Raw genomic sequence first — 25,378 nt, 5'->3', positions numbered from 1 at the left:
AAATACCTACCAAGTTTAGCAAAACAATTGACATTTTGTACTAACCCAAGCGTCAACAATCTTCCGTAATGATGCCAATGTGGAAGTAAGATTGTTATCTTAATTTGCCTTTACTGCTCAGTTCATAGCAGCTGGTGTTAGTGGGTGGAGTCCTCCATGTGAGTTAACATCAAAGTCTCTTCAGTAAATTCGGAACCGTTTTATTTCACATAACTGTTGTTGGGGATGACATAACCTCCTTTTGAGTGAAAACAAATGTTGTAAAACTGTTGGCAGTAAGTTGGAGATTCAAATTGTATTATGTGTAAAAGCTACTGCATAGTATTTTGCTTATCTATTATAAAAAGGATAAAGAGACGGTATGGCTTAAGTGGTTTGGTGTGCACTTTAATGATGGACCGTCAATACTAAAAAAGTACATAGCCTACAGTAAATAAACAAGCACCCTCTGAAATACCAGAGACAACATAAGTTATAATAATAATGAGTATACCATCCGCTGTGAAGGGAAAGCTGAGCCAAAAATGTCTTCATTTTCCAAGCAATCTGCCCCTGTGGTCGTGAACTGGGGGTAATGATACTCTGACCCTTGCGGACATCAAAAGGGTAAGTAACAACCACGCGCTGCTAATCAAATGGACTTTATTACCTGATCGTCAGCAAATGTGAGCCCCTGTATAAAAGCAGACGTTTTGGCAGCTTGATGATCTGGAGCATTCATGTGCATGTTAACACAATGCCAAAGAGGAACGACCTGAGCAATGATTTTAAAGAAGTGGTTCATCAGTCTGAGTCGAGTGACAAAATTCATTACTAAAATATTTGGTATTTTCTACAATGGAAAAGATAAAAACACTTGAGACAGTAGTTCATTTTTAAAGAACCCAAAAAGTCCATCCCAAGATCTGACTGTGCAACATCAGAACATTTGCATAAATTGTAAGAGGTTCATCTCAGACAGCATGTCCTTTACAATTATGTGTGTTAAAGTTCACAGGGGCACAATTAGAAAAATAATGAAAAGTGGAGTCCTGTTTAGAAGAGCCAAGACAAAACAACATGAAAACAACACTTCAAACCAACTACAAAGCCGATGATGAAGAGGTGATGAGTCCAGCTTGTTTTGTACATGCAGGACCTGGGCACTTTGCAGCTGCTTGAGTTGGTCATGAACTACTCTGTATTAAAAAGTACTTTATATTAACACGATTTGAATCATTATCTAAATTTGACTTTGTATCAAAACAGAAAAGAAAATGATTAAAAAGACTACATTATTATCTGCTGTACATTCTGTTGGAGAGAAAAGAGAGATGCTCATTCAGTTAAGTAGCCTAACTACAGAATCACCTTTTAAATGTGAAGTCATGATACCACATCTGTAAACTATAAAACCTCACTTAAATATCATAGTCATGATCACCAGTACTCGAGTTGTAAAAAAAAATCAGGGGGGATGGTGGATTTTATCATATGGGGACAGATAATTTGTGCTGATTACAAATAATATAATATATTACAAATAATAGCAGTGACCAAAACACCTGCAGAAATACTGCAGGAATGACATAGCAGCAGTTAAATGCAGCCTTCTGTAAGCTTTAAATATCCACTGGGCTTACATCAAATACATCAAAACACAACAATAAAAAACAATTTTCTGAACTTATCAATATGACTCTGTCCTTCACAGGATAAGTAACATGGATCACTGCAAAAACTCAAAATCTTAACAAGAATATTTGTCTTATTTCTAGTTAAAATGTCTCATTTTAGTAAAAAAATCTCATTACACTTAAAACAAGACTCATCACTGGAAAAAACAAAAAATTTCACATGTTTCAAGTAGATTTTCATTTTAAATAAGTAGAAAAATCTGCCAGTGGAACAAGATTTTTTTGCTTGTAATAAGGAGATAAATCCCAGTGGCAGATTTTCCTACTTATTTCAAGTGAAAATGTACTTGAAACAGGTGGAAATTGTCAAATAAGTTATTTTTCTGATGTTATGTTTCTGGTGATGACTCTAAATGTTGAAATAGCAGTAAAACCACATTCATTGATGAAATGACATAAGGGATGGAAAGGGGGATGTCAGTTTTACAGGGGGGTGACTTGGACTGTTTTTATTTCAGGGGGGGATGCCATCCCCCCTCATCTCCAGTACTGATGATTACCCTAAAGAAAACAAGAATTGCACAAACTGAATAAAAACACACGGATCGTTTTTAATGAATCAGAATTCTATTGAGGTGAGGTTTGCCATCTCCGGCGGCCCGTGAACGCAGCTTGGGGACTCCTCCATTTTGAGCATTCGTTCCCGTTTCCGGGTTTGAGCAGGATCGGTGTCGGCGGGGAGTCTGGCTCCGCGCACGGGTCCGGAATGCGGGGGGAGTTCTGCCGCTGCCGCTGAAACCGATCAAGAGGGGCGACCCAGCTCGCCGTGTTGTCTGGCGTGGGCTGTTACCGCCGCCCGGGGCGTGTTTGCAGAGACAGCGGGACTGACAGCGGAGCGGCCGAGCAGCTACGCGGCTACAGCGGCTAGGCTAACCTGCAGCCTCCTGCTGACGTCACTGGTACACTGCACTCCGCGGTGTCGCGGTGTTCGAGACTCCTGCGCTGCAGCAGCTCCAGCAACAATCATCATCCATGCAGTTATCACCCATGCTGCCCGGGAGCAGAGCTGCAGTCCTCTGGTGAGACCCGGTGAGTACAGCCGGTGTTCTGACAATTTCTGCTTCTTTGCCAAAAAATGCTCCCTAATGGGTTTCTACCTTTGCAGAGCTACAATTTTACTGTGTTTTACTCCCTAAACCACTTCATTTCCCCCTAAATGGTCCTTGCCAGGCCGTCATTGTAAATGAGAATGTTCTTAATGACCTGCCTGGTTAAATAAGATAAGATAAGATAATCCTTTATTTTCTCCCTCAGTGGGGAAACTTATTTTGTTGGCAGCAGTAGGCCTACACTTAGCACACACATGCAGGTGAGGAGTAAAAAGAGACTAAAAAGTTATATATATATATATATATATATATATATATATGAAAAATATGAGCAGTATATACAGTACAATGAAAGAAAATAAACAGTGCAAAAAAAGCAGGTAGAGTGTGTGTGAGGTAGACTGGCCGATATTGCACATATGATATTGCACATCTTATGTAATAAATAAAGGCCTCTTTATCCCTTTATGTAATGCAATTCATGTCATGGGTAGTGTATTTTGAAGGATCAAATAATCAACATCCCATATAATCAATTTTACATCGTGCAAGAAATGATTGGCGTGGCAATCAAACTTTGAAAATCGACTGTGCGCATGCGCAGAACCACAAAGTAGCATTTCTCGGCAGGTAGCAGAAGTTGTCAGAACACCGGCCCCCCCGATCCTGATCCTGATCCAGCACCTGAGCCTGATCCTGCTGGTTCAGGTGTGCTGCTCCTGGGAGCAGCCCCTGTCACAGGCTGCTCCTGCTCCTGCGTGTGTTTATCAAGTGATTTATAAAGTACTCGGATTATTTAAAGCATCAAGTTCCCGTAAAAGTTCCTGTCGCAACGAAAGGTGCCATTTCTCTCAATGTACGTGAGTAACATGTAATCAGGGAAGTGTTGGTCGCTGTATAGAAACCATTAGGTTTTCACAATCCAACTACTTTCAGTGTTATTAATGACAAAGAAAAGGCTTTGGCGACCATTTATTTACAGGGTTCCTAGGGGGCTTGAAATCCTTGAAAGTGCTTGAATTTCAATGTGTTTTCAAGGCCTGAAAAGTGGTTTGAAGTGGTTGAAATTATAACTGTCTTTCACAAAATTTGGATCAGATGGATAGTTTAGTTATTACAAGGAGAAATAAAATCAGTAAGATGAAACAGAAGTAGATGTTTACAGCACGATACAATGTACATACTTGTGATAAAAAGCGGAAAAAATAATTATGTATGAGTGTATATATATTCCTGTAGATATTTTACCCCAGCGATAAGGTGCTTGAAGATTTTGAAAGTGACCCTTGAAAGTGCTTGAAAAGTGCTTGAATTTTACCTTGAAAAATGTGTAGGAACCCTGTATTTATCACTTTTGACGTAAAGGTAATTTTTGAAGACGAGTGTGTTTGCTGATTAATAATTTACTACTTGTTGCGTCTGCGTGTTCCCATGATTCCCTGTAAGCTCCTATTGTTTTTGTTGATTTAGAGATTGGTTTTAAACCATTTTATACCAGGCTTTTTAAATTAATCATTTGTTTATATGTTGTATTCTTTAATGTGATATTGATTATTGCTAGACTCCTGTGTGTTAAGTTATCAAACATACTAAGCTAGGAGGATGCTGTAATTTTAAATGTGCCATGGAAATGTCTTTAGAGTAGAAAAATATAGGTTTTGTTTTTCTCAGTCGAGAGCAAGTGTCTTCAAACTCTAGAAGCACTCATCCAGAAACTTACAGCCCTGTAGCACAGTGTATTTCCTTAACCACAAAAGCATCCAACTTCCTCATACACCCCTCCCTATCTGGCTGTGTTTCTGTCTGTAGCTCACTCTGGGGGTTAGAGAAACTGTTTCTTTTTTACTGCTGAATAGCTGTTTAATGGAGAGAAAACCACTCGGATCATGACCTACTTTAGACCCGGCTTTATTGTGATCGTGAGTGGAAAGGATGAGATGACGGGAGGCAAAGGTTTTAAAATGACATGACTGCCAGTCTTGTTGGTTTCTTTGAGCGGCAGAGTTTTAACTATGGGATCATTTCTTTAATAGTAATATAGTTTGTTTATTTATGACAAACATTCTCAGTTCATTTTAGACAGTATGTTAATTGTCAGGTCTATTGGTAATTGATGATTGAGGAAATGTTAGTATTGAAGGTATAAACACAAAGATGACATTATTTTACCTGTGTTTAATTGGAATGATAATTTTTATTACCATGGCATTATTAGTGGGGGGCATAATCACAGACGGAGTGAAAACATTTTTATTTTAAGGGACTCCTTTTGTGTTTTTCCTTTTGCTTCTTGAATACTCTCCAAACCTGGAGCAGTTTTTGATCCTGCTCAGTTTCAGTCTGTTTCTGTGCTTTTCCCCTCAAACCACGTAAGTGACTGGCAGGCGAGCTGGCTCGGTGAGATTCCTTTGCTCTCTGTCAGTGAAAACCTGCCTCAGCTCGGTGAGGGTGGGGTAAGACGCTGATCGCTGCCTGCGACGAGCCAACAAAGGCCATAGATTGCTAACTGGTTAGGGGAGATACGGCGACTTCAGACGCTCATTGTACGACGCGTCGTCACAGTCAGAGCCGTCTCAGCTCCAGGTCTATAGTCTCCTGGCACCAGGTTAGATGTTAAACTTGATTAAATTCAGCTGGAGGGTTTATTTACCGTACGCTTTTTGAAAATAAATGTACAGCTCCAGAAACTTTAACATTAAACTTAACTTAAACATCAAGGCCTTCCACGTGTACAATATCAGTCTGGTAAAGGTTATTGAATGATTATCTGTTTTCAGCAGACTGAAATGTTTATTGGTGATGTACATTTTATAATCAGTCATTTTCTGGTGCATTATTTGGATGTTACCTTGATAATTTTTTTTTAAAGCATTATATTCCCCAAAAGCAGTGTGCAGATGATTAAACTATGTCTGTATGTATTTGTGATCAGCCCTCATTTGTGTCGTCTGCCACCTGCAGCTGAGAACCGTCCTTCTGTTTGACCTTTGTAGCTGTCAAAGGTGTAGCAGGCCCAGAGTTTATGACCAACAAGTTCCTCACTTTCTGGGACTTTGGCCCTGTTATGGCTCTTACAAATCACTGGAGAAACATTTACCCTCAGAAAACGTCTATCCAAGTTGTAAGTTCTCAAATCTGAGCTTCAGAAAGCACCTCTGGTGTTTACATGACAGCAGAATATAAGCCCTTTTCATCCTTACGTGTTTGTTCAGACAAAACTGCAATGGAAACAGAGACAAGCGTTCAATATTAGAAGCCTGGAGAACACGGAAACGTATGTATTAAATGTTCACACACACAGATACACGTCGGTCCGTTCTCCATGCTGTTGTCTACGAAAGATTTCCGCGGTCAGTGCAATACTTGCTTTGGTGTTTCTTCCTGAACCGGCAGACTAGTGTGGTATTAGGGCTGCACGATTCTGGACAAAATGAGAATCACGATTTTTTTGCTTAGAATTGAGATCACGATTCTCTCACGATTTTTTTCCAATATAAAATTTATTGCACTTATTACTTTAACTTTGCAACAGCTGAACAAAAATATAATAACAATAAACATCTCTTGTCTTCTTTACACAAACCTTTGAATAATTTAAACAATAATAACAATTTTGAACAATATTTGTTCCTCCCCGAGTTGAACACCCTTTCAGAAAGGGGACTTGTAACAGATCCTGTAGTTCTGAGGCAACAAATTATTCCTCTGGCTGCTTTTTGCTGTAACAGCTGACATTGAACATAAAAACAATAAACATCTCTCTTGTCTTTAAATAATTTTAACAATAATAATTTTAACAATATTTATGTGCAATATGTGTCAGGTGATGAGAAAGGTAGATGTTTCTCCAAATGTAATCCACAATCGTTAACAAAATATAACAAACATGACAACATGATAGTTGACCATGACAGGACTACAACAACCTAGAACATAGGCCTAGTCCTTTTTTTTATGCAGCCATCTTTAAATTTTTTTTTTTTTTTTTTTAAATCGTCGTCATTTGGAAATGAGATCGCGTTCAAGCATGAATCGAGATCGCGATTTTTTAACGATTAATCGTGCAGCCCTATGTGGTATCATATGAAACTAAAGTGCTAAAGGAACTTTTCTTTCTCCCTCTTTGTCCATATTGTTGGATTTTACCAAGTGCTAATTTTCTTTCTTTGTACACCGTTCTGTGTCCCAGGGGCTCTTCAGTAACTGCCTTCTCCCAACAAGAATGCCTATTGAGGGAAATAGATGGGAAGAGACTTGTTTAGCTGTGAAGGATCAGAGAGAAACCCGCCCAGCATGTAGTGACTTCTCTGTAACGCAGCAGCTGTTACGTTCATCTCCTCAAGTTTATTGTGTTTAATTAAAATAGTAATACGCCTGAGAGCAGAGATAGTTGTGTATATATAGATTTGGTTATTCTATGAACATTTCTTAATCAGAATCAGAATCATCTTTATTGGCCAGGTTCGAACATTGTCCAACAAGGAATTTGACTCCGGTTATTTCACTCTTTAGGCAGTAAATAAACAAATGTGGTACTTGTTGACATATATACAAATAAACAACTAAGGTGCAGCAGTTTGAGGTAGAGAAAAATGACATATATACAATTATACAAAAAATACAAGAAAGTGAGAGGTGCAGCAGAGTGAGGCAGACATGTTTATTGGCGAAAGGTGCTTGTTACAGCATGTAACTGCTATAAAAATAAGTTTTAAAAATGTTAAACCAATACATTTTAAAACACTGTTGGAACATTGAATAAAGCAAAATCATCGACTGTTGATGAGCCTGGCTGCATTTCCTTCTGAGGTTTTTGCTGCGTTAGTGACAGAAAGCAACAATTTCTGGATAACATTAACTGCAAAAACAACCTCATTTCAGTGCATCTTCTCCTTCCTAAAACGTCATCGGTTTTGCCTAAGAAGACGACAGCAAGTCATATCAACAAAAATAAATTAAAATAAGTGCAAAAGCGAGAGTGTAAAATCCACTTGAAGTGCTTGAGGTTTTAGTTTGAGATGGTAAGGATGTGGATCTCTGTATTCTGAGTAGCTGTAACGTCTCATCAAAATGCACAGCACTCTCAGTTTGGAGAGTCAGGGAGGCATTTTGATGAGGATGTAAGGGGCCAACTACTCTTTAGTACTTTACACAAATCCACTTTTATAAAAAAATACACACACATTCTTTTAAGGTTTTTCTCCCACCAGGGGAATTTTTTACCTGCCATTCTTTATGTTATGTTTATGTAATAATTGCTCAGGGGTCATGTTCTGGGTCTCTGGAAAGATCTTAGAGACAACTTCTGTTGTAATAGATGCTATGAATAAAACTGAATTGAATGAATTTATTAATAATTAATGGATACAAAACAAATGTCAGGAAAAGCACTTGTCAAAACTGGTCTGATTGTAGCCTATCATATCATAACGGTTGAATCTTTTAATGTTTACACGTCATGTCTATGCTTTGTTTTAATTTTTGAGGTAATAATGAAGAGAGTATCAATATTGATTAAATACTTGTAATATCCTGTCCTAATCTTCAGAGGATAAGTTAGTCTGGCACATTATTGCAAAAAAACCATAATCAGACATTTTAAGGTTTGAAAAGTTCCTGGACATTTAGAAACTAGATTAAATGTAGATATTTCGTCTTCATGTTGCTGTTTGGTTTATTTACTTTTTCCATATTTGACGTCGTCTCCAGTATGTAGTATGTACTTCCCGAGCAGAGGGGAACCTTGTGCTATGTGACCGTGGCATTGAAGCTTACTTTTACAAAAATCCTGCAATTTTTCGGAGAAATATTCCCCCAAAATGCCACAAAAGCCAGAGGAACAGACCGGCAGTGACGGCCTCCTTTTTCTGAACTGAAATTCTCCAACACAATTACAACATAATTTTCAACTCGGCTACCAGTGGATGCTTGACTGTTGCACCACGTCAGTGAGAATTGGGGGGATTGAAAGCTCCTTTGGTCCTGATATATAAATCTGATTGCTGCTGTAAGCAAAATGTCTCTTAACTTCATCTAAGCTACAAGTCTCCTGTCATTGCTGGGACTGAGCTGCATTACGCGTAGGGCTGGGTATCGATTCAAATGTCAAGAATCGATTCGATTCCGATTCTTAATATTCAGAATCGATTATCATGATCCGATTCGATATTGATTTGGCTTAGTGTTATTTAAAATGTTTTTTGAGCTGTTGAGCTTTTGAGCTAGTAAAATAATAATTTCACAATAATTATTGTGAAATAACTAAGAAATGAATAACTCAAACAGGCCTTTCAATATCCATTTAAAGTGCAAAAAAAAGAAAGAAATTGCAACAGCTCATGCAGTAAACAAATAATTTTAACTTATCTAATTTATTCTGTCACCACGCACACATATTGCCATGAAGCACCTGGCATTTTTCAGAAGTGTCATGACAAATTGTGTGTCCGACTACTGGGATTAAAGTTCACCGGGCGAAAATGTAATGATGGGGGAAAAAAAAAAGCAATCTTTAGACATAAGAATCGTTTTTTAGGAATTAATACGAGAATCGATTTAGAATCGGAAAATCGATTTTTTTTTTCAACACAGGCCTAATTACGCGCATTTCCCTTGGAAGAAATTGATCATTTGGTCACGCCAAAGGTAGTAAAGAGTATCCCAATGAGACTTTATGACCATGAAGGGGTAAAAAAATCCCAGGTCACAGGGTAGATGGGAGAAGCCTCATCTTACGGTCCTCATGATCGTAGTCGACATCATCCAGTACTAACACTGTCCATGTGCTGCAAGCTAACATTTAATGAATTTACCTTTTAATTATTTTAGTTTGTGAGAGCATAACTTCCAACTAGATCTGAATTCATAGCACTACATGGCTTCAGATCTACTAGATCACTAGATTTGAAGTGATCCCTTTGGGTCTCAGTAGGTCCACAATCTGAGGTAAAGTCACAACACTGATGACATTTAACTGTGGCTGTTGTTGGTGCTGGCGACACGCCTCATCAAGGCTTGTGTTGCTGCTTAACGGTTGTGATTGAATAATGTTCGCAGAGTTAAAAGTACTGTTGCTTTGTTTTACCTGAGAATAAATGTTCTTGTTGGTCGAAGCAGACATTTAGCTCGGGTTTGTTTGGATTTAGGAAACTGAATAAAATAAACTCTGTTGCTCATGCCTTCAGGATACCTGGTCCTGTTATCTATCATAAGTATCCAAGCCACATCATTTTACTTATTTTTTTATTTGTTTTGTATAAACACCATAAAATGGACGAGAGTTGAGGATCTGCCCGTGTTTTTCTACGGAGCTGAAAGCGTTTGGGAGGTGGTTCTTACAGATGGGTCAATAAACATAAAAACTGGCAACATGGGACCTTCTTTTTGTACGCATCAACATTAGGGCTGGGGATTGATTCAAATGTCAAGATTTGATTCAGAATCGATTATCAAGATTTGATTCGATTCCGATATTGATTTGGGTTAGTGTTATTAAAACAGTTTTTTGAGCTGTTGCATGAATGATATGACTGTAGTTCTGCAACATATTAATACTAGTATTATATTGAGATAAACAGCAAGTATTGCAGCTAATGATGCTGTAAGGACCAATCAGCTCCCAGAATGCTGATAGAACTGCTTCAGGAAACATTGTGTTGCAGAATTATCAAACAGATCCAGGGCAGAAAACGGAGACGGATGAAACCGCTTTTATTTTTTCCCACATTCTGTTTTTATTTGTTCTATTTTCGGTCTATTTTGGTTTTTAATTTTTGAGAATTTGGTTTTAATTACAAATAAATCCCCCCCAAAAAAACAAGACAACTAATGCATATATAGCAGGAGTGTTGTTTATATATAAATATATATATATATATATATATATATATATATATTTTTTTTTTTTTTTTTTTTAATTATTATTATACACTGTATATATATATTAGGCCTGTGTCATGATTTACTTTTGCCTGGACGGATGAAGATGTCAATGAAGAAACTCTTGGATTGTTGTTTCAGCATCCTCAGTTTAAATGTGTCTCTTTTTTAGGAGTCGGTGTGTGTTGATCCACTGGAGACGGTGAAGAGCGTGATCTTTATCCTGCATAGACAAGTGCCAAAAGAGGAACAGGATGCCTATTCCTCCCCCTCCCCCTCCTCCCCCTGGACCCCCGCCTCCCCCAACCTTCAGTCAGGTTAGTTATTGGATCAAACACAACACAGCCGGGTACACGGATAACACACTCACAAGTGGCAGGTGTTAGCCAATCACAGTTCATCTACCATCGTCTCTAAGATCACGGTTCCTGCAAAGATGTCCCCAAAACATTAGGAACACAGTCCAACACCTCAGGCTGGGACCAGCCAAACCTCACCTGTAGGATTTATAGTGAGCTGCTCACTCACTGAGTATAAAAACATGAAGCCAGTCTGAAAGGCTTTTTCATATCTCCACGTTAGTCCTGTTTTCTTACGAGACCACAAAAAGATGAACTATTTACGGTGGCCGAGACCCGCCATTGCTGAAAATAAAAGTAACGCTGCAAACAGAAACAAACGCTGCTGCAAATAAAATAAACACTTAGCTAGGGCTGTGCGATTAATCGATTTTAAATCTAAATCGGATTTATTAATCAAGACCATGTTAAAAAAAGGAAAAGTGGAAAATCGATTTTTCCTTTTTTGCAGCTGGCTGCATTACAGACAGAGCTCGTCTAGTCATCTTTGTTTGGTCAAGAAAATTGTAAATGTTGTCACTTTACTATACTTTCAATTGGACTTCATTCCCAATAGGGAAATTTGTTTGCTATTTTTCTTTAAAAATAAAGATAAAATATTTGAAACAATTTATTCCATTGTCTTTTGTAGTTTTACTCAAAAAATCGAAATCGAAAATCGGGTTTTCAGAGAAAAAAATCTGGATTTTATTTTTGTCCAAAATCGCCCAGCCCTACGCTTAGCAAATAAAAGAAACACTGCGAATATAAAGAAACCCCGCTGCAAATAAAATAAAAAAATGACGCAAATAAAAAAGCCACAACGGAAGTGAATTACCGGGGACTATTTTTGCCGATGCACCGTTGTTGCACATTAGAAATTACACATAGCGACGTTGAACACTAACCTTATCACTTATTTTCTCGTTCGTTCTTCTTCTTATTCCTCGCTCTTCTTATTTCTTCCTTTTCACTTACGTCCTCTTCGTCGTCTTCTTCTCCTCTCACGTAAAAAACACCGGTGCATCAGCAAAAATAGTCCCCGGTAATTCACCTCCGTTGTGGCTTTTTTATTTGCGTCGTTTTTTTAAAATTTGCAGCGGCGTTTCTTTATATTTTCAGCGTTTCTTTTATTTGCAGCAGCGTTTGTTTTTAATTGCAAAGCGTTTATTTTATTTGCAGCAGTGTTTCTTTTTATTTGCAGCGTTTCTTTAATTTTCAGCAATGGCGGGTCTCGGCCACCGTAACTATTTCTTGATATACAGTTCCAGTCAAACCGTGTCCCCCTGACTCTTCTGATGTACTTTAGGCTGGAAGAATCAGAGGCGTTAACGTGGCTTTTAACTCTTTCTGCAGGCGAACACGACTCCTCCAAAACTAAGTAGTAATGAGGCAAAAGGCAGAGGAGCGCTGCTGTCGGACATCTGCAAGGGAGCCAAGCTGAAGAAGGCTGGTGTTGTTAATGACCGCAGTGCTCCCGTTATAGAGAGTAAGTTACATCTGATCACATAATGTTACACGTTTTAACACAAACTACTCAGGGTTTATTTCACTATTGTGTTTTTTAATAGTTACTACCGTATTTTCTGGACTATAAGCCGCATCCGCTCTATTTAAAAAAAAAAAAGATATTTCAGCCGCAGATATTTCTGTTGTTAGATTAGATATTTATTTTAACACGGCAGCAACTTTGCTGATTAAAACGGGACAGAACCAAGAGAAAATAACCAGTATTTATTTATCTATTTATTTGTTTGAAATCTGCTTCTACTTCTATCTGCTAAAGAAGAAGTAGTGTATTCTTCTTTGCATTTATTTTGTCTTAGTTTTGATTCTAATTCCGGTTAGAGCGCCCCGAGCTGTGGAAGAAAAATCCACAGAATAGAACCTTTGTATAAGCTGCATGGTTGAAAACCTATGGAAAAAGTAGCAGCTTATAGTCCAGAAAATACGGTAATCATAACTGTGGGATGAGAACATTTTTCATGAAACCAGCAGAAACATAAGTACCCCCCATGTGTTATGAGATTCAGAGGTGTCACATTTCTAGAAATGCTTTGTAAGATGAAAGCTGTGGTGATGAACCGTTATGCTCTCCAAATATAAAATCTCTTCATTGAATGTTTGTGTTAACATATTTCCTCTTTGTTTCCAGAATCAGGTGGTGGTGGTGGAGGAGGAGGAGGCGGGGGAGGAGGAGGAGGTGGTGGTGGTGGTGGTGGTGGTGGAGGAGGTTTTGCAGGTGGAGGGCCAATGGGAATGGGAGGACTTTTCCAAGGAGGTGTGCCCAAACTGCGCCCAGTAGGAGGTAAAGCCTTTTTATTTCACTTTTTGATTGATCAATTCTTTAAAGGTGTAAACTCAAGTCTGCTTCTGAAGGAGATTTAAGATAACAAGTTGCATCAGTTATTTAAAATTCGTCCATATTTATGCAGCAGGATAAGATGAACTGACTTCTTTGTACTATTCTCTTCAACTCGCACTTTATTCCTGTCATTTATTCCTGGCATAAAAGAGTTGGCATAAAAATGATTAAAGGATATATAAGCAGACATATTTTAACGACATTCATTCAAAGTTTGAGTTAGCGGTTGGGCAGTATGATGGTTCTTAAGATTTTAATAATGTTAGCACCAGAGCTGGGACGTGGACCTGTCTAATATGTACAATAGTAGCAGTAGTAGTAATTTATTTGGCCGTTCAGTTTTAATTGATACAATACATTGCATTTCATTTCCTTTCGTAGGAAAGAAATAATAAAAAAAGAAGTAAAGAATAAACCAACCAAAAGGTGTAGCTGAAGCCTAAGCTTATTGTGTCTACCCTTTTTAACTTTGTTTACTTCATAGTTAATACCAATACATCAGGACAAACAATCTACAACAACAAAAAAACAGCAAAGTAAATACACATGCAAAACAAGAAGGAAGACAAATGTAAATATGACAGAAAAATCAAGTAAAAAACAAACGGAAGACGGATCTCAGAAAAACAACTAACAGAGAAAGTAAATAATCAATGCTTAAAGGAAACAAAAAAAACAATCTCTAGAAGAAAACAAAAGGAAACCAAAGACCAATCATTACATTTTTTGGTATATAAATATTATTATTACAACAACAATTATTCTTATTATTGTAATCGTTTCATATAGTATGGAGCATTATTTATTTATTTATTTATATATATATACCGGTATGTATGTGTATGTATATATATATATATATATACCGGTATGTATGTGTATGTATATATATATATATATACCGGTGTGTATGTATGTATGTATGTATGTATGTATGTATATATATATATATATATATATATATATATATATATATATATATATATATATATATATATATGTGTGTGTGTGTATATATACAGGACTGTCTCAGAAAATTAGAATATTGTGATTTTCTGTAATGCAATTACAGAAAATCACAAAAAATTCTGGATTCATTACAAATCAACTGAAATATTGCAAGCCTTTTATTATTTTAATATTGCTGATCATGGCTTACAGCTTAAGAAAACTCAAATATCCTATCTCAAAAAAGTAGAATATTCTGGGAATCTTAATCTTAAACTGTAAGCCATAATCAGCAATATTAAAATAATAAAAGGCTTGCAATATTTCAGTTGATTTGTAATGAATCCAGAATGTATGACATTTTTGTTTTTTTTAATTGCATTACAGAAAATAAAGAACTTTATCACAATATTCAAATTTTCTGAGACAGTCCTGTGTGTATATATAGTTTTGTATCACACTAATGTTCTGTATCTTTCGATTATATTGGATTTATACATAGTTTAAATGTATTTATTGAACTACAGTTTTTTAATTCATTATTTAGGCTGTTCCATATTTTAACTCCTGCAACCGAGACAATCTTTCACATAGCTGCTAATGGATCAATAAGCTGTACCATTTAAGAGTAAATTTTTCATCAAGCAATAATTTGCAGCAGTGTCTTTATCATAAAAATAAATGTGCTGTTCTCCTTTGGTGATGATTTGATTGCTTGTTTGATGTTTTATATTTTTGGAGTAGTATTAACAGGCAGCTATAAACCAGGTTGATTTTCTGTCCTCCATCCAGACGGGTCAGTGGGCAGATCTGCCCTGCGGCCCCCGGGGTCCCGGCCTGCAGCCTCGCGCCCCAACGTGGGCCGCTCCACCTCCCCTTCCCCAGCCAACAAGCCCTCTCCACCGGAGCACCAGCGCGGCCACCGCCCGTCCCTGCCCGACTTATCCAACCCCAGCAGCAGCAGCGGCATGAAGCACAGCACCTCTGCACCGCCCCCCCCTCCACCCTTTAACAGAGGAAACAGAGGGAACGCTCCCCCGACCCCTAACCAGAAAGCACCCGCTCCACCTTCAACATCCTCCTCCTATAGCAGAGAGAAACCCCTCCCTCCAACGCCCAGCCGGGGCCCGACCCCATCCAGCACGGTCAAGCCGCCTCAGTCTTCCAGCAGGCCGCCCACCAGCGGCTCCTCCGCCCCCCCTCCCCCTCCACCGTACCGACCGCACTCAGTGATCTCCAATGGACCCTCTCATTTGGATGGAGGTGGAGCTCCGGAGCTTCCCCAGAGACACAACTCCCTGAACAAAAAGCATGCACCAGGAGGACGCAGCCACGCCCCGCCACCCCCACCGTCCCCGTCTCCATCGGCCCAGCAGGGCAGCAGACCCCCCCCACCTGCCAGAGATCCACCTGGACGCAGAGCAGGTACAGCCACCCCCCCCTCACACAATACATGCTGCTTGTTGCTTTTAAAGGTCAGCGGTAGGAATGGGCGATATTTTACCGTTCATCATATACCGTCCAAAAAATTCGCCACGGTAAGAATTTGTCATCTCGTTGTAAAAACGATAAATTCCCGTTGATGTGTTTTTGTGTCAATCCTGATTTATAGTTCTGCGTTAAATCGACACAGAGCCTACGGCGTAGGTTACGCGGAGACGCGCAACGTACGGCGCTTGTCACCGTGTAACCTACGCCGCAGGCTCTGCGTCGATTTAACGCAGAACCATAAATCAGCCTTAACACACAGCGGAAGGCGGATCTGAGAGCGAGGAGCTCGTTGTTAAACGAGGCTCCAGCTCCGTTATCTGGAACTGGTTTTGATTTAAAAAGAGAGACGAGGAGCAAACATCATCTATTACAAGACTGTCTCAGAAAATTTGAATATTGTGATAAAGTTCTTTATTTTCTGTAATGCAATTTAAAAAAAAAATAAATAAAAAAAAATAAAAAAAAAAGGTCATACATTCTGGATTCATTACAAATCAACTGAAATATTACAAGCCTTTTATTATTTTAATATTGCTGATTATGGTTTACAGTTTAAGATTAAGATTCCCAGAATATTCTAATTTTTTGAGATAGGATATTTGAGTTTTCTTAAGCTGTAAACCATGATCAGCAATATTAAAATAATAAAAGACTTGAAATATTTCAGTTGATTTGTAATGAATCCAGAATGTATGACATTTTTGCATTACAGAAAATAAAGAACTTTATCACAATATTCAAATTTTCTGAGACAGTCCTGTATATGCAGAGTCTGCAAAAAAACAGTGAGTGCAAAGGATGGCAATACAAGTAATTTATTATATATTTTACATTATATATAATTACATATAACATATTATATATATAACAGCTGCTGCTGAGGTCTCCACCAGAGTGGTGTAATAATTGGTGTAGTTTAGCAGTATTTAGTATTGTTTTAGAGCAGTGTTTTTGGGGCTCCAAAGACTGAATGTGGTGATAGATTTATAGTTTCAAAGATGGAGTTGAATTGGTATTTTTTTAATTGTCATTTTTATCGTTATCGGAATACATTTTTTAGTCCATACCGCCCATCCCTAGTCAGCGGTTGTGTTAAATTCCCACTTCTAAAAAGCCAGGTTAAAGGAAAGGTACTCATAACTTTTACAAGTGGTTTGGAATATCCAGCTGGTGTTTAACAAGTCTCAACTGGAGTGGGTTCTCATTTCTAGCAGCTAATGATCCAGCGACCTGCAGCTGAACGGATTAATTGACTTCATGTAAAAGAACATATTTCCCTTCTCACACTGTTTTGAGCTGCAAGCAACAGTTTATTTCCCAAAATTGCCAGACTAATTCTTTGTTAATTTTAGTGATTTATTTATTGTCTTCCTTCCCCCTTTTCATTTGGAGGAATGTTCACAAGACAAAGCAAGTTTAGTCTTATCTGCCGTTTAAGAGGATGTCGTTGTAAAGGAGCATAGAGTGCTGAAAACATCTCCTCCACACGAAGGCTCGTCTCTGGCTCTGGCTCTTTCATTTTTTGGGAAGATTATTTCACGCCTGTTGCATTGTCAGGAAGTTAAACAACTCTGCATTTCCCCAGACATATAATACCGAGAGTGTGGCCAGTTACTAGAAAGTGATTTTGCCACTGAGTGGTTTCATGGCTCCCTGGAAACATTCATAACTTGATGTCAGAGTGAGCTCACCAAACAGGAAGGCACTTGTTAGTTGAATCTCTGGGTTATGATTGGACACCTAAGCGATTCTCCACGAGCGTTCCTGGTTTCTCTGCATTCCTGCAGCCCTGTGGAATATTCCAGTCCTGTTCACTAAGGCCCAATCCCAATTCTCCTTCACTCGCCCTTCTTTTCTCCACTCGCACTTCTTTTCTTCCCTAAGCCCTAAAAAAGAAGGGGGAGATTTTAGGGCACTTGAGATCTAGGGCACTTGGCCCAGGTGCCTGTCCCAATTCTCCCCCTACCCCTCGTTTTCATCCCTTCCCTGATCAGGAAGCTGAGAGCCAAAAGCTGTTTTAATTTCAGCTGTAGCGCTGTTAATATGGCACTTTATTAAGTTTTAATATTTTTTCAGGTATAATGGTAACCTTAAGATCCCCAACCGGGGCTCAGTTTATCCAAATAACGCCTGTTAAGAAATTTGACCCGATGTTTTCGGAGATGAGAAGAGCCGCCGGCCCCGGGGAGCAGCCTCAGCTCACAGCCCGAGAAGAGACGTCTCCGCCGGGTCAGGCTGCTCCGTCAGCCCCGGGAGAGACACTCTCTCCCGGGACGCAGCTCTGTTGAGAATCACGCCGGCTGAAATAAATCATTTAGGAATATGTTGGTTTAATAGATGAAATCTAACAGTTGTAGCTACGCCTGTTAAGAAATTTGCTCCGAAATTTAGAGATTTCTGTCTGCCGGGTCCGGAGCTTGGGTCCGCGTTAAATCGACGCAGAGCCTACGGCGTAGGATCTGCGTTGGTGTAACGCGGAACCATAAATCCCTTTATTCTGGCGTGATCTTCCGCAACTTTATCTGAAAGTGTGTAAATTACCCAGATAACAGCTGGATTACTTTGTGGTTTCTGAAGACTATTATATCAGAAACATCCAAAACAAATCTGACGAGTCACAGGATTATTTCTCTCTATTTCTCTGAGACCAGTCTGCCTGTTTGCCTTCGGTCGGCGAGTCAAATCGACGCAGAGCCTCTTTTTTTCATACCCCCTCGCTCGCCAAGTCAGCATCTGAAATCCCTCGATTTGAAGGGGCTATTCTCAGCCCCTAGCCCTCGTTATGCCCCCTCCCCCTAGGTGAAAAGAGGAATTGGGACACCACTACCTTCACGGGAACGCGCAAAAGTTAGGGTTAGGGAAGAAAAGGAGGGCGAGGGGGAGTATTGGGACGCACCCTAAGGCTCACGCGGCTTTTCTCTCTCACTTGCATCAGCCTTTTCAGCATGTCAGCGATTTCTTTCATTGCTGCTGTCATTTTAGTCAAGATCCATTTCTTTTCAATTAATTTTATTATTATTATTATCCAATACCTAAAAGCCTGCAGAGTAAAATATTACTTAAAAATAACAGCTAATCCAACTCTGTCATGTCTTGTAGCCCTTTTATAGAAGAGTTTGCTGGTGTTTGTACACAGACATCCAACATTTTTTCATTGTTTCTTCTTAATTTACAGCCAGGGTGCTCCAGTCAAAATGTGGGGGTTTAATAATCAAACTATTGAAGAATGAATGATTGCCTAATCATTTGCACGTTTTTTCTGAATAATGTTTTATCTATAATTATCAAATGCACTGTTTTTAACAACAGTTCTGCAATGAGAAAATAGTTTTTAAAAGCTGTGATGGATAATCAGCATACATGTTTCAAATTCCTTAATCTGCAGCAACTTGTTTAAATGTAGTTGTCTTAAATGCAAATGAAAATGCAAGTTAAACCATTAAATTAAGTAGAAATGACAGACAAACCTAAGCATTTTTACCGTCCGCCACTCATTTTATTCATTGTTGTCCTCGGCTCCCACCAGAGGTGTCAAGTAACCAAGTACAAATACTTTGTTACCTTACTTAAGTAGAAATTTTGGTTATGTATACTTCACTGGAGTAATTATTTTTCAGACGACTTTTTACTTTTACTCCTTACATTTTCACGCAAGTATCTGTACTTTTTACTCCTTACATTTTAAAAACAGCCTTGTTACTTTATTTCATTTCGGCCTTTAATAAAAAAAACTATCCAGTTAAATGTCTCCATCCGGATAGAGTGAATTTGGTTGTGGTTGTTTCAGATGTTCTTGTCCAGTTTTGTTCTTACATCCGTTCCCTCAGATTCCTGCAACTAAACTTGGATGTACATTCCAATAAAGGTTAGGATAAATGATAACATGCCTCTGAAGTTTGACTTTTTGCACCATTACAATACTTATAGACAACTAGTCATCATATCTGCAGCTCTCTGAAACACATGTTAATGCTCAATAGTACACATATATGCTTCTTTAATATATTTGCATTATACTAAGATACATTCATTTTCAATGGCTTTTGTCCTTAAAGGCTTTTTTCCCACTTACATTACTTTTACTTTTATACTTTAAGTAGTTTTGAAACCAGTACTTTTATACTTTTACCTGAGTAAAAAACTTGAGTTGATACTTCAACTTCTACAGGAGTGTTTTTAAACTCTAGTATCTATACTTCTACCTGAGTAATGAATGTGAATACTGAAGACACCTCTGGCTCCCACTGCCATGAATGTTTTAGATGTTCCTGCTCCAAAACATCCTGTTAAGTGGAGGGGTTGCCCAATAATCTTGTCATCAGGGTGTGCTCAAGTCTATTAAAGACCCATTGATTTTAGCTAATTTGTTGGAGTAGGGGAGAGGTTAAGAAATGCCAATGAGGTTTTGAGCTACGCGGTATCCCAGCATTATAAGATATTGATTATATTACCTGCATTATACATCAGTAGGAAATATGGGATTGATTTTTTTTTTTTTTTTTTTTTTAAGAAATAAAATTCTGGCGTGGGAATGAGTGTTCGTTAAGTCATTTGTGTGGTGATAAAATGTACCAATCTAAACCAATTCAAATATGCAAACTATAACAGTATTCTACCTAAAAATTCCAGGATATGAAGATTTGTCCATGTCACCAAGCCAGAGTGTCTTCCCAGGGTCAAAGTTTCAATTCCATTTTATTTATATAGCGTCTATTACAACAGTTGTCTCTAGGATCTTTCCAGAGACCAGAACATAAACCCCCGAGCAATTATTACAAAGTTAAAGAAACACTGGCCGAGGCTACAGATAAACAGTTTGAACAAAAGGACAGTTTGTTAATGACTTTTTTTTTCCCCGTTCTCTTAAAAGTAAAGACTTTTGAAGACTGTTGGGCCGCAGTGCGTAGCATCCCGGTGATGTTGGTTTCTAGAGATGAATCTGGCTTCAAATATCTTTAGAAAAAAAATAGTTGAATGGATTCAAAAAATAAATAAAAAAATGTAATGAAGTGTCCGAGTTATGACACTTCAAAAATTCACAAGTGCACAGATTTGACAAAGCAGCTCCAGGTTTTTCATATTGAGTCAAACCACTACCCACTTGACCCTTCACTTATCCATCTCTGCTCCTGTCTTATTTACACGTATCTGATGTCAACACTGAAGCCAACACTTCAGACTGTTGCACCATCTCAGTGGTGCGTGTGCTCAAATGTTATCTTTGTTAGTAAATTACTTTCCAGCTTTCCTGCTATGTTTCACATTAATGTTCGAGGTAGGCGAGTCTGACACATCAGTCAGTTACTACATTAGATACACTCTTTGGATAATTTGAAAGTAAAATTATTATCAACATTCCTCCACAGCTAGAATAAAAGACCCAGAATTGAATTTGGCCAAACAGGATGTTAAAGGAGACCTATTATGGCATCTAATACCTATTTTAAACAGGCCTTGAATGTCTTAAAAACAAGCATCGGAGGCCAACCTATGTAAATCGCTCCGCCGTTACGTAACGACAGGAGCAGAATCTTATTGGCTCGTAGATCCACATCACACTGGGCGCCTCATCCGGGCGGCTGTACAGACACTGCAGAATTTGGTTGCTTTCCTCCTTCTCTGAGTTGTCAGGCTTAAGGGAGACCACTTTATATATGTTAAAGCAAGAAAAAACCTGTATTTCATAACAGGTCCCCTTTAAATTAAGATTCTTGAAGCCTGAAAATACGTGAATGTGAACCTGGTTCAACAGCACTTCTGTCATTCAACCACTGTTTTTTTATTAACTTACTGTCTGACATTTAGACTTTGTGGACCAGTTGCAGGTTTTAGACAAATTCACTCTTGCAAGGAAGAGTTGATAAAGTGTTTGGTAATGCAATCAATTGGCACCAACCCATGTAATATATTCACAGATCACACATACGGATCACGCAACTAGAAATAAACCCTGAATGCATCATCACTATTAGTTTGACATCTACCTCTCAGTTATCTGGATAAGTCGTGCGTGGGGATTTTGTCCCAGTTCTGAGTAAATGTGTCTCTCTCTAACTGGCCTCTTTCCTGACACTAATCAGATTGTTATACAACACAGATCATTACGGGCAGAGAGTGAATCCGATTGGTCGAAGAACCCTTGTTTTTCTGTTTTCATCTCTAACGTTTCCTTCCAGAAAAGAAAAAAACTTTTTTTTTATATATTTGATTTCCATTTTTATGAACACAACAAGGCTCTTTGGCACAATATGTCATAAATAATTTGACTGAAGGCAACTTGGCCTGCTGTAAATTTCCTGCTGTAAAGTCAATTGCCTGCTGTAAACTTATGTTTCAAAAACTGTTGGGTTAATAGAGGTTGACTGTTTAATCACCAATCTATATGTAACAGTAGCTGTATGATGTCAGCCATTAAAGCAGATGTTTGTGTGCGTTGTGACCCCAGCTCCTCAGGTGCCGCCTCCTGCATCTCGTAACGGCGGCCGGGACGCTCCTCCTCCCCCACCGCCGTATCGTGGCCACAGCACTGCTCTTTCTGAGCCGCACGGCCGGGCAGGAAAACCTCCTCCTCCTCCTCTCTCCTCTTCATCCTCCTCCATCACCTCCAGCTCCCGTACCCCGGCTGGACCTCCTCCTCCTCCCCCGCCCATCCGCAACGGACATTCCTCCTCCAAATCCATCATAGGTGAGTTGGGATGTTGGCAATTTAATTAAACCTCTGCTGCGCCAAGTGCAGAAGAGAGAAATCCTGTTGTTGTTTTTTTATGTATTAAGAATTTGGGTACACAATTTAAATTCATGCTACAGGACTGTCTCAGAAAATTAGAATATTGTGATAAAGTTCTTTTATTTTCTGTAATGCAATTTAAAAAAAAAAAAAAAAAAAAAGTCATACATTCTGGATTCATTACAAATCAACTGAAATATTGCAAGCCTTTTATTATTTTAATATTGCTGATTATGGCTTACAGTTTAAGATTAAGATTCCCAGAATATTCTAATTTTTTGAGATAGGATATTTGAGTTTTCTTAAGCTATAAGCCATGATCAGCAATATTAAAATAATAAAAGGCTTATAATATTTCAGTTGATTTGTAATGAATCCAGAATGTATAACATTTTTGTTTTTTTAATTGCATTACAGAAAATAAAGAACTTTATCACAATATTTCAATTTTCTGAGACAGTCCTGTATATTAAACAGCATCCAAATTAAAGTACAGCAACACAAAATTAAAGTTGAACCAATGAGCAGTGGTTACATTTTTTGTTTTAATACCTCAGAATATGACCTGGTGCACATGAACACTTCATATTTTAGCATTACTGTCAAAGTTGTAAAAACAGTATCGTTATTTGGTCAAATTGATTAGATAAGAGTTTGGTTTGTTTGTTTGTTTGGTAGCTTTTTCCCCCACTTTCTCAGCATTTTCTGTTGGCAAAGGTCTGATCCATTTACCAAAGCCAAAAACACCCCAAAACTTTGGCAGTTTGGGATGTCTGTCATAGTTGGTTATGTAGGAGTGGTTTCTTTACTGTGTTCTCTCCAGTTACTTTCTTTCCTTCTGCACTCTGTACATACCTTTGCTAAGTCCTGCAACACTAAGCCTTCAATGACAGAGCATTTAATATTAAACAAATGCTTGTCCTAAGTTTACAGATGTTGTTCATCTGCATTACAAGAGTTGCCATCCCTTCTAAAGGCATCTCTTTTAAATGCTGGCTGCTGTTCAGCTGTTGAAATGTTTTTAGTTTGTGATCTTAATATGACACAGCTGACAGTGGTGAGTTGTCATGGATAGTCAAATATCCTCCTGCAGATATGCAAACTGGGTTCTTTCCCCCCGTTTGCATATAACAGCCGAGGTAGTTCCTAGACTACCTTTGGTTCACACGTTTAATATACAGAATTTATGACACATCTAACTTAAAGGAGACCTATTATCATCTAAAGCTTGAGTTATGGTTCTGCATCAAAACCACGCCGTGCCTACGGCGTCGACGCAGACTAGGGCTGGGTATCGATTAAAATGTCAAGATTCGATTCTTAATATTCTTAATATTCATTTCTTAATATTCAGAATCGATATCAAGATTCGATCCGATTCGATATTGATTTGGGTTAGTGTTATTTAAAATGTTTTTTGAGCTGTTGGCTGAATTATATGACTGTAAAATAACGAGTGAAATAATAATTTCACAATAATTATTGTGAAATAACTAAGAAATAAATAACTCAAACAGGCCTTTCAATATCCATTTAAAGTGCAAAAAAGAAAGAAATTACAACAGTTCATGCAGTAAACAAATCATTCTAGCTTATCTAATTTATTCTGTCACCACGCACACATATTGCCATGAAGCACCTGCATTTTTCAGAAGTGTCATGACAAACTGTGTGTCCAACTACTGGGATTAAAGTTCACCTGGCGAAAAAAAAAAATTGATCTTTAGACATAAGAATCGATTTTTAGGAATTAATATGAGAATCGATTTAGAATCGGAAAATCGATTTTTTTCAACACAGGCTTAACGCCGTCACTGACGTCACCTCCCAAAAATTGTAACTATGCATTGAGGCGACGCAGACCACACGCAGACGAGAGGGCTGTGATTGGTTCGCTTGGTAGCAACACTTTTCCGGTTTCCGGTTTGAAGCAGTCGTGAACTTTCAGCGCTCTTTTCTTCGTGTATGTGTGATTGATTTATTTATTTTTTTTTTTTTTTTTGCACAATAGTTGTCCTTATCTCTTTGATTCACTGTGACCGGAAAAAGTCTGATAAACCATTCAGGAAAAGATTGCGACATAGCGGTCACGGGGGGAACTGCACCGCGGAGAAATGGAGTGACGGAGAAGTCCGAAGGTTCACGACGGCGTCACGGTGACGGCGTCACGGTGACGGCGTAGGCACGCAGAACCATAACTCAAGCTTAAGACCTATTTTGAACAGGCCTTGAATGTCTTAAAAACAAGCTTTTGATATTTTTTTTTGGCCAAATAAATGAGAAATTCAGCCTCTGAGCCATGTCTTTATCTTCCCATTCTCTAACCTCATTATCTATGCAGGATTCTGAGTGGGCGGGGCTATGATAATGAGGCTCTGTGCTGATTGGCTGCCTGAATGACGCGTAAAAAATGACCGAGGAATGTGTAAGAGTGTTTGACATCCGAGTGATGGTGTATGACCCGGTGTTGGGTTTTCAGGGAGAGATCATTCTGATTGGCTGTTCAGCAGAGCAAATAACATGCATAGATCTCTGTTTTTGATGTGAAAGCTTGATTTCTTAAAGCATAAATGTACAAAATTATCTATATGAGGGGTTGGACAGAAATGATAAGAATCCAAGTTTTTATTGTATTATTTTACTGTCTTGTCTTGAGTATTATTTTAGAAACACGATCAGGTTTTCTTGTTTTTCTGTCTGGGTGCTGTATCACTCTGAATCTGTGGAAGACCTGGATGAACTTCTGCTCTGCTGAGTTTACCGGCTGTTTCCTCCTCCAGATTTACTTCTCCAGAGCTCATGTTCCCCAGTGTGTACCATGCAGCTTTTACTCAGGCTTCTTCTCTACACTCGTAAAACATCTGCTCTTGGACTCCTGCTTTTCCCCCCCCTCTTTAAGTTGTTTC

General features: G+C 38.5%; 1 protein-coding gene across 3 annotated transcripts in view; it reads left to right on the top strand.

The window, feature by feature from the left end:
- The first annotated feature begins 2,331 nt into the window (after positions 1-2,331).
- The window catches only part of wipf2a (WAS/WASL interacting protein family, member 2a), a 28,916-nt gene continuing 5,869 nt past the window's right edge, over positions 2,332-25,378 (top strand). The window contains exons 1-6 of one of the 3 annotated variants that reach the window (XM_061727269.1): positions 2,332-2,695; positions 10,776-10,920; positions 12,298-12,430; positions 13,097-13,249; positions 15,047-15,679; positions 22,191-22,430. In XM_061727269.1, the coding sequence (XP_061583253.1) occupies positions 10,858-10,920; positions 12,298-12,430; positions 13,097-13,249; positions 15,047-15,679; positions 22,191-22,430 (1,222 nt within the window). In that variant the 5' untranslated portion in view covers positions 2,332-2,695; positions 10,776-10,857. Of the gene's footprint in view, positions 2,706-3,410; positions 3,582-10,775; positions 10,921-12,297; positions 12,431-13,096; positions 13,250-15,046; positions 15,680-22,190; positions 22,431-25,378 lie in introns of those variants that run through there. The other 2 variants (XM_061727261.1, XM_061727278.1) reach the window with 2 other exon arrangements.

This window comes from Cololabis saira, chromosome 1 (genome assembly GCF_033807715.1).
Source record: "Cololabis saira isolate AMF1-May2022 chromosome 1, fColSai1.1, whole genome shotgun sequence".
Classification (NCBI taxonomy): Eukaryota; Metazoa; Chordata; class Actinopteri; order Beloniformes; family Belonidae; genus Cololabis; species Cololabis saira.
The sequence above is the reverse complement of the archived record's forward strand: the minus strand, read 5'-3'. Positions and strand labels throughout refer to the sequence as shown.